The sequence below is a fragment of the Hyperolius riggenbachi genome, chromosome 6 (assembly GCF_040937935.1).
Source record: "Hyperolius riggenbachi isolate aHypRig1 chromosome 6, aHypRig1.pri, whole genome shotgun sequence".
Taxonomy (NCBI): Eukaryota; Metazoa; Chordata; class Amphibia; order Anura; family Hyperoliidae; genus Hyperolius; species Hyperolius riggenbachi.
Window position 1 is genome coordinate 327,162,273 of NC_090651.1, and position 10,074 is coordinate 327,172,346.

Here is a 10,074-nt window from a genome sequence, read left to right on the forward strand (position 1 = left end):
ACCCACAGTCAGTGATGGTCTGGGGTGCCATGTCAGCTGCTGGTGTTGGTCCACTGTGTTTTATCAAGTGCAGGGTCAATGCAGCAAGCTATCAGGAGATTTTGGAGCACTTCATGCTTCCATCTGTTGAAAAGCTTTATGGAGATGAAGATTTCATTTTTCAGCACGACCTGGCACCTGCTCACAGTGCCAAAACCACTGGTAAATGGTTTACTGACCATGGTATTACTGTGCTCAATTGGCCTGCCAACTCTCCTGACCTGAACCCCATAGAGAATCTGTGGGATATTGTGAAGAGAAAGTTCAGAGACGCAAGACCCAACACTCTGGATGAGCTTAAGGCCGCTATCGAAGCATCCTGGGCCTCCATAACACCTGAGCAGTGCCACAGGCTGATTGCCTCCATGCCATGCCGCATTGAAGCAGTCATTTCTGCAAAAGGATTCCCGACCAAGTATTAAGTGCATAACTGAACATAATTATTTGAAGGTTTACTTTTTTTTTTGTTTTAAAAACACTTTCTTTTATTGGTCGGATGAAATATGCTAATTTTTTGAGATAGGCATTTTGAGTTTTCATGAGCTGTATGCCAAAATCATCAATATTAAAACAATAAAAGGCTTGAACTACTTCAGTTGTGTGTATTTGAATCTAAAATATATGAAAGTCTAATGTTTATAAGTACATTACAGAAAATAATGAACTTTATCACAATATGCTAATTTTTTGAGAAGATCCTGTATATTTTTTTCGTTTTTTTAAAGAAATGCAGCTATTTTTGAGCGTAATAAATAGCTGGTGGCGCATGGTGGAAGTGCCATTGTATGTGCTCCCTGGCAGTGGAAACACACACAGAGAGCAGGAGGTAAATTCAGCAGCAGCAGCAGGAGGAGGATGATTGTGTGGCAGCAGGCAGTCAATGAGGCAGGCAGCGAGACATAATAGGCTGTGGTACCTAGCGGTGGTACCAGGCTGTAAATACACAGCATGAGGTTCCAGACAGCGGTCGTGAAGCCCACATCATGTCCAATACACAACTGGGACAACACAGTTTTCAACCCGGACACCTCTAAAAATAATATCACAAAGTATTAAAAAGTATATATATTTTTTTTGTTTTTTTTAAGAAATGCAGCTATTTTTGAGCGTAATAAATAGCTGGTGGCGCATGGTGGAAGCGCCATTGTATGTGCTCCCTGGCAGTGGAAACACACAGACAGCAGGAGGTAAATTCAGCAGCAGCAGCAGGAGGAGGATGATTGTGTGGCAGCAGGCAGTCAATGAGGCTGGCAGCGAGACATAATAGGCTGTGGTACCTAGCGGTGGCACCAGCCCATAAATACACAACAGGAGGTCCCAGACAGCGGTCGTGCAGCCCACATCGTGTCCAATACACAACTGGGACAACACAGTTTTCAACCCGGACACCTCAAAAAAATTAAATCTTTTTTTTTTATTGTATTTTTTTTTTTTTTACAGCAAATTACACAAATATAGCTATTGTTGGACGTAATAGCTGGTGGCAGAGTGGCAGCAGAAGGTAAATCTGTGTACCCTGGCAGTGGGAAACACAGACCGACAGCAGCAGCAGCAGGAGGAATGGAGGTGTAGTGTTAGTGTGGCAGCAGGTAGGCAGCGTGACATAATAGCCCTGGTACCTAGCGGTGATACCAGGGCTGTAAATAAACACAACAGGAGGTCCCAGACAGCGGTCGTGCAGCCCACATCGTGTCCAATACACAACTGGGACAACACAGTTTTCAACCCGGGCACCTCAGAAAAATTAAACCTTTTTTTTTTTTTTTTTTTTTAAGGCAAATTTAACAGATAGCTATTGTTGGACGTAATAGCTGGTGGCAGAGTGGCAGCAGAAGTAAATCTGTGTACCCTGGCAGTGGGAAACACAGACAGACAGACAGCAGAAGGGCAGTACACAGCAGCCCACTGTAGGTGTAAAATGTGTGGCTACAGGCGACGTAATAGTCAAACTGAACCAGGCTGGCTTAGTAGTGAGCAGGAGCCAGGAGGTGATAAAGGGTGGTAAGGCATATTAACGATGGTTCCGGCAGCCAGTTCATGTCCCCCTCTCGCCGACAACAGGGGCCAGGAACTCGCCTTCCACCCACGCCTGGTTCATCTTGAGAAACGTCAGTCTGTCCACAGACTTGTGAGACAGACGTGAGCGTTTCTCGGTGACCACGCCACCAGCTGCACTGAAGCAGCGCTCGGACAGCACGCTGGAAGGGGGACAGGACAGCACTTCCAGGGCGTACTGCGCCAGCTCGCTCCAGATCTCCAGATTTCTTCTTCTTCTTCTTCTTCTTCTTCTTCTTCTTCTTCTTCTTCTATATCTTCTTCTTCTTCTATATCTTCTATATCTTCTTCTTCTTCTATATCTTCTTCTTCTTCTATATCTTCTTCTTCTTCTTCTATATCTTCTATATCTTCTTCTTCTTCTATATCTTCTTCTTCTTCTTCTTCTTCTTCTATATCTTCTTCTTCTTCTTCTTCTTCTTCTTCTTCTTCTTCTTCTTCTTCTTCTTCTTCTTCTTCTTCATCTTCTATATCTTCTTCTTCTTCTATATCTTCTTCTTCTTCTTCTATATCTTCTTCTTCTTCTTCTTCTTCTTCTTCTTCTTCTTCTTCTTCTTCTTCTTCTTCTTCTTCTTCATCTTCATCTTCATCTTCTTCTTCTTCTATATCTTCTTCTTCTTCTTCTTTTTCTATATCTTCTTCTTTTTCTCCTTCTTCTTCTTCTTTTTCTATATCTTCTTCTTCTTTTTCTATATCTTCTTCTTCTTCTTCTTCTTCTTCTTCTTCTTCTTCTTCTTCTTCTTCTTCTTCTTCTTCTTCTTCTTCTTCTTCTTCATCTTCTATATCTTCTTCTTCTTCTTCTATATCTTCTTCTTCTTCTTCTATATCTTCTTCTTCTTCTTCTTCTTCTTCTTCTTCTTCTTCTTCTTCTTCTTCTTCTTCTTCTTCTTCTTCTTCTTCTTCTTCTTCATCTTCATCTTCATCTTCATCTTCATCTTCTTCTTCTTCTTCTTCTATATCTTCTTCTTCTTCTTCTTTTTCTATATCTTCTTCTTTTTCTCCTTCTTCTTCTTCTTTTTCTATATCTTCTTCTTCTTTTTCTATATCTTCTTCTTCTTCTCCTCCTTCTTCTTCTTTTTCTATATCTTCTTCTTCCTTTTCTATATCTTCTTCTTCTTTTTCTATATCGTCTTCTTCTTTTTCTATATCTTCTTCTTCCTTTTCTATATCTTCTTCTTCTTTTTCTATATCTTCTTCTTCTTTTTCTATATCTTCTTCTTCTTTTTCTATATCTTCTTCTTCTTCTTCTTCTTCTATATCTTCTTCTTCTTCTATATCTTCTTCTTCTTCTTCTTCTTCTTCTTCTTCTTCTTCTTCTTCTTCTTCTTCTTCTTCTTCTTCTTCTTCTTCTTCTTCTTCTTCTTCTTCTTCTTCTTCTTCTTCTTCTTCTTCTTCTTCTTCTTCTTCTTCTTCGTCTTCTTCTTCTTCTTCTTCTTCTTCTTCTTCTTCTTCTTCTTGTTCTTGTTCTTGTTCTTCTTCTTCTTCTTCTTCTTCTTCTTCTTCTTCTTCATCTTCTTCATCTTCATCTTCATCTTCTTCTTCATCTTCTTCTTCTTCTTCTATATCTTCTTCTTCTTCTTCTTTTTCTATATCTTCTTCTTTTTCTCCTTCTTCTTCTTCTTTTTCTATATCTTCTTCTTCTTTTTCTATATCTTCTTCTTCTCCTCCTCCTTCTTCTTCTTTTTCTATATCTTCTTCTTCTTTTTTCTATATCTTCTTCTTCCTTTTCTATATCTTCTTCTTCTTTTTCTATATCGTCTTCTTCTTTTTCTATATCTTCTTCTTCCTTTTCTATATCTTCTTCTTCTTTTTCTATATCTTCTTCTTCTTTTTCTATATCTTCTTCTTCTTTTTCTATATATTCTTCTTCTATATCGTCTTCTTCTTCTTCACTTATTTCTCTTCTATATTTTTTTTTAAAGAAATGCAGCTATTTTTGAGCGTAATAAATAGCTGGTGGCGCATGATGGAAGCGCCATTGTATGTGCTCCCTGGCAGTGGAAACACACAGACAGCAGGAGGTAAATTCAGCAGCAGCAGCAGGAGGAGGATGATTGTGTGGCAGCAGGCAGTCAATGAGGCAGGCAGCGAGACATAACAGGCTGTGCTGTGGTACCTAGCGGTGGTACCAGGCCGTAAATACACAGCATGAGGTTCCAGACAGCGGTCGTGAAGCCCACATCATGTCCAATACACAACTGGGACAACACAGTTTTCAACCCGGACACCTCTAAAAATAATATCACAAAGTATTAAAAAGTATATATATTTTTTTCGTTTTTTAAAGAAATGCAGCTATTTTGAGCGTAATAAATAGCTGGTGGCGCATGATGGAAGCGCCATTGTATGTGCTCCCTGGCAGTGGAAACACACAGACAGCAGGAGGTAAATTCAGCAGCAGCAGCAGCAGGAGGAGGATGATTGTGTGGCAGCAGGCTGTCAATGAGGCAGGCAGCGAGACATAATAGGCTGTGCTGTGGTACCTAGCGGTGGTACCAGGCCGTAAATACACAGCATGAGGTTCCAGACAGCGGTCGTGAAGCCCACATCATGTCCAATACACGACTGCGACAACACAGTTTTCAACCCGGACACCTCTAAAAATAATATCACAAAGTATTAAAAAGTATATATATTTTTTTCGTTTTTTTAAAGAAATGTAGCTATTTTTGAGCGTAATAAATAGCTGGTGGCGCATGGTGGAAGCGCCATTGTATGTGCTCCCTGGCAGCGGAAACACACAGACAGCAGGAGGTAAATTCAGCAGCAGCAGCAGGAGGAGGATGATTGTGTGGCAGCAGGCAGTCAATGAGGCAGGCAACGAGACATAATAGGCTGTGGTACCTAGCGGTGGTACCAGGCTGTAAATACACAGCACGAGGTTCCAGACAGCGGTCGTGAAGCCCACATCATGTCCAATACACAACTGGGACAACACAGTTTTCAACCCGGACACCTCTAAAAATAATATCACAAAGTATTATAAAGTATATATATTTTTTTCGGTTTTTTTAAAGAAATGCAGCTATTTTTGAGTGTAATAAATAGCTGGTGGTGCATGGTGGAAGCGCCATTGTATGTGCTCCCTGGCAGTGGAAACACACAGACAGCAGGAGGTAAATTCAGCAGCAGCAGCAGGAGGAGGATGATTGTGTGGCAGCAGGCAGTCAATGAGGCTGGCAGTGAGACATAATAGGCTGTGGTACTTAGCGGTGGTACCAGGCCGTAAATACACAGCATGAGGTTCCAGACAGCGGTCGTGAAGCCCACATCATGTCCAATACACAACTGGGACAACACAGTTTTCAACCCGGACACCTCTAAAAAATAATATCACAAAGTATCAAAAAAGTATATATATTTTTTTAGTTTTTTTAAAGAAATGCAGCTATTTTTGAGCGTAATAAATAGCTTGTGGCGCATGGTGGAAGCGCCATTGTATGTGCTCCCTGGCAGTGAAAACACACAGACAGCAGGAGGTAAATTCAGCAGCAGCAGCAGGAGGAGGATGATTGTGTGGCAGCAGGCAGTCAATGAGGCAGGCAGCGAGACATAATAGGCTGTGGTACCTAGCGGTGGCACCAGCCCATAAATACACAACAGGAGGTCCCAGACAGCGGTCGTGCAGCCCACATCGTGTCCAATACACAACTGGGACAACACAGTTTTCAACCCGGATACCTCAAAAAAATTAAATCTTTTTTTTTTTATTGTTTTTGTTTTTTTTTACAGCAAATTACACAAATATAGCTATTGTTGGATGTAATAGCTGGTGGCAGAGTGGCAGCAGAAGGTAAATCTGTGTACCCTGGCAGTGGGAAACACAGACCGACAGCAGCAGCAGCAGGAGGAATGGAGGAGTAGTGTGAGTGTGGCAGCAGGTAGGCAGCGTGACATAATAGCCCTGGTACCTAGCGGTGATACCAGGGCTGTAAATAAACACATCAGGTTGTCCCAGACAGCGGTCGTGCAGCCCACATCGTGTCCAATACACAACTGGGACAACACAGTTTTCAACCCGGGCACCTCAGAAAAATTAAACCTTTTTTTTTTTATTTATTTTTTTTTTTTTTAAGGCAAATTTAACAGATAGCTATTGTTGGACGTAATAGCTGGTGGCAGAGTGGCAGCAGAAGGTAAATCTGTGTACCCTGGCAGTGGGAAACACAGACAGACAGACAGCAGAAGGGCAGTACACAGCAGCCCACTGTAGGTGTAAAATGTGTGGCTACAGGCGACGTAATAGTCAAACTGAACCAGGCTGGCTTAGTAGTGAGCAGGAGCCAGGAGGTGGTAAAGGGTGGTAAGGCATATTAACGATGGTTCCGGCAGCCAGTTCATGTCCCCCCTCTCGCCGACAACAGGGGCCAGGAACTCGCCTTCCACCCACGCCTGGTTCATCTTGAGAAACGTCAGTCTGTCCACAGACTTGTGAGACAGACGTGAGCGTTTCTCGGTGACCACGCCACCAGCTGCACTGAAGCAGCGCTCGGACAGCACGCTGGAAGGGGGACAGGACAGCACTTCCAGGGCGTACTGCGCCAGCTCGCTCCAGATCTCCAGATTTCTTCTTCTTCTTCTTCTTCTTTTTTTATATCTTCTTCTTCTTCTATATCTTCTATATCTTCTTCTTCTTCTATATCTTCTTCTTCTTCTATATCTTCTATATCTTCTTCTTCTTCAATATCTTCTTCTTCTTCTTCTATATCTTCTTCTTCTTCTTCTTCTTCTTCTTCTTCTTCTTCTTCTTCTTCTTCTTCTTCTTCTATATCTTCTTCTTCTTCTTCTATATCTTCTTCTTCTTCTTCTTCTTCTTCTTCTTCTTCTTCTTCTTCTTCTTCTTCTATATCTTCTATATCTTCTATATCTTCTTCTTCTTCTATATCTTCTTCTTCTTCTTCTATATCTTCTTCTTCTTCTTCTTCTTCTTCTTCTTCTTCTTCTTCTTCTTCTTCTTCTTCTTCTTCTTCTTCTTCTTCTTCTTCTTCTTCTTCTTCTTCTTCTCCTTCTCCTTCTTCTTCTATATCTTCTTCTTCTTCTTCTTCTTCTTCTTCTTCTTCTTCTTCTTCTTCTATATCTTCTATATCTTCTTCTTCTTCTTCTATATCTTCTTCTTCTTCTTCTTCTTCTTCTTCTTCTTCTTCTTCTTCTTCTTCTTCTTCTTCTTCTATATCTTCTTCTTCTATATCTTCTTCTTCTTCTTCTTCTTCTTCTTCTTCTTCTTCTTCTTCTTCTTCTTCTTCTTCTTCTTCTTCTTCTTCTTCTTCTTCTTCTTCTTCTTCTATATCTTCTATATCTTCTTCTTCTTCTATATCTTCTTCTTCTTCTTCTTCTTCTTCTTCTTCTTCTTCTTCTTCTTCTTCTTCTTCTTCTTCTTCTTCTTCTTCTTCTTCTTCTTCTTCTTCTTCTTCTTCATCTTCATCTTCTTCTTCATCTTCTTCTTCTTCTTCTTCTTCTATATCTTCTTCTTCTTCTTCTTTTTCTATATCTTCTTCTTTTTCTCCTTCTTCTTCTTCTTCTTTTCTATATCTTCTTTTTCTTTTTCTATATCTTCTTCTTCTTCTCCTCCTTCTTCTTCTTTTTCTATATCTTCTTCTTCTTTTTCTATATCTTCTTCTTCCTTTTCTATATCTTCTTCTTCTTTTTCTATATCGTCTTCTTCTTTTTCTATATCTTCTTCTTCCTTTTCTATATCTTCTTCTTCTTTTTCTATATCTTCTTCTTCTTTTTCTATATCTTCTTCTTCTTTTTCTATATCTTCTTCTTCTTTTTCTATATCTTCTTCTTCTATATCGGCTTCTTCTTCTTCACTTATTTCTCTTCTATATCTTTTTTTAAAGAAATGCAGCTATTTTTGAGCGTAATAAATAGCTGGTGGCGCATGATGGAAGCGCCATTGTATGTGCTCCCTGGCAGTGGAAACACACAGACAGCAGGAGGTAAATTCAGCAGCAGCAGCAGGAGGAGGATGATTGTGTGGCAGCAGGCAGTCAATGAGGCAGGCAGCGAGACATAACAGGCTGTGCTGTGGTACCTAGCGGTGGTACCAGGCCGTAAATACACAGCATGAGGTTCCAGACAGCGGTCGTGAAGCCCACATCATGTCCAATACACAACTGGGACAACACAGTTTTCAACCCGGACACCTCTAAAAATAATATCACAAAGTATCAAAAAGTATATATATATTTTTTTTCGTTTTTTAAAGAAATGCAGCTATTTTTGAGCGTAATAAATAGCTTGTGGCGCATGGTGGAAGCGCCATTGTATGTGCTCCCTGGCAGTGAAAACACACAGACAGCAGGAGGTAAATTCAGCAGCAGCAGCAGGAGGAGGATGATTGTGTGGCAGCAGGCAGTCAATGAGGCAGGCAGCGAGACATAATAGGCTGTGCTGTGGTACCTAGCGGTGGTACCAGGCCGTAAATACACAGCATGAGGTTCCAGACAGCGGTCGTGAAGCCCACATCATGTCCAATACACAACTGGGACAACACAGTTTTCAACCCGGACACCTCTAAAAATAATATCACAAAGTATTAAAAAGTATATATATTTTTTTCGTTTTTTTTAAAGAAATGCAGCTATTTTTGAGTGTAATAAATAGCTGGTGGCGCATGGTGGAAGCGCCATTGTATGTGCTCCCTGGCAGTGGAAACACACAGACAGCAGGAGGTAAATTCAGCAGCAGCAGCAGGAGGAGGATGATTGTGTGGCAGCAGGCAGTCAATGAGGCAGGCAGCGAGGCATAATAGGCTGTGGTACCTAGTGGTGGTACCAGGCCGTAAATACACAGCATGAGGTTCCAGACAGCGGTCGTGAAGCCCACATCATGTCCAATACACAACTGGGACAACACAGTTTTCAACCCGGACACCTCTAAAAATAATATCACAAAGTATTAAAAAGTATATATATTTTTTTCGTTTTTTTAAAGAAATGCAGCTATTTTTGAGCGTAATAAATAGCTGGTGGTGCATGATGGAAGCGCCATTGTATGTGCTCACTGGCAGTGGAAACACACAGACAGCAGGAGGTAAATTCAGCAGCAGCAGCAGCAGGAGGAGGATGATTGTGTGGCAGCAGGCAGTCAATGAGGCAGGCAGCGAGACATAATAGGCTGTGCTGTGGTACCTAGCGGTGGTACCAGGCTGTAAATACACAGCATGAGGTTCCAGACAGCGGTCGTGAAGCCCACATCATGTCCAATACACAACTGGGACAACACAGTTTTCAACCCGGACTCCTCTAAAAATAATATCACAAAGTATTAAAAAGTATATATATTTTTTTCGTTTTTTAAAGAAATGTAGCTATTTTTGAGCGTAATAAATAGCTGGTGGCGCATGGTGGAAGCGCCATTGTATGTGCTCCCTGGCAGCGGAAACACACAGACAGCAGGAGGTAAATTCAGCAGCAGCAGCAGGAGGAGGATGATTGTGTGGCAGCAGGCAGTCAATGAGGCAGGCAGCGAGACATAATAGGCTGTGGTACCTAGCGGTGGTACCAGGCTGTAAATACACAGCATGAGGTTCCAGACAGTGGTCGTGAAGCCCACATCATGTCCAATACACAACTGGGACAACACAGTTTTCAACCCGGACACCTCTAAAAATAATATCACAAAGTATTATAAAGTATATATATTTTTTTCGTTTTTTTTAAAGAAATGCAGCTATTTTTGAGCGTAATAAATAGCAGGTGGCGCATGGTGGAAGCGCCTTTGTATGTGCTCCCTGGCAGTGGAAACACACAGACAGCAGGAGGTAAATTCAGCAGCAGCAGCAGGAGGAGGATGATTGTGTGGCAGCAGGCAGTCAATGAGGCTGGCAGCGAGACATAATAGGCTGTGGTACCTAGCGGTGGTACCAGGCCATAAATACACAGCATGAGGTTCCAGACAGCGGTCGTGAAACCCACATCATGTCCAATACACAACTGGGACAACACAGTTTTCAACCCGGACACCTCTAAAAATAAT

At 41.4% G+C, this 10,074-nt stretch overlaps 1 protein-coding gene across 1 annotated transcript; it reads right to left on the reverse strand.

Annotated features, from left to right (window-relative positions):
- Positions 1 to 6,893: 6,893 nt before the first annotated feature.
- LOC137522894 (uncharacterized) lies at positions 6,894 to 7,565 on the reverse strand (the record flags this gene model as incomplete). Its single annotated transcript, XM_068243029.1, has 1 exon — positions 6,894 to 7,565. A coding segment is annotated over one exon (672 nt), but the record flags the coding sequence as incomplete, so codon positions are not given.
- Positions 7,566 to 10,074: the final 2,509 nt, after the last annotated feature.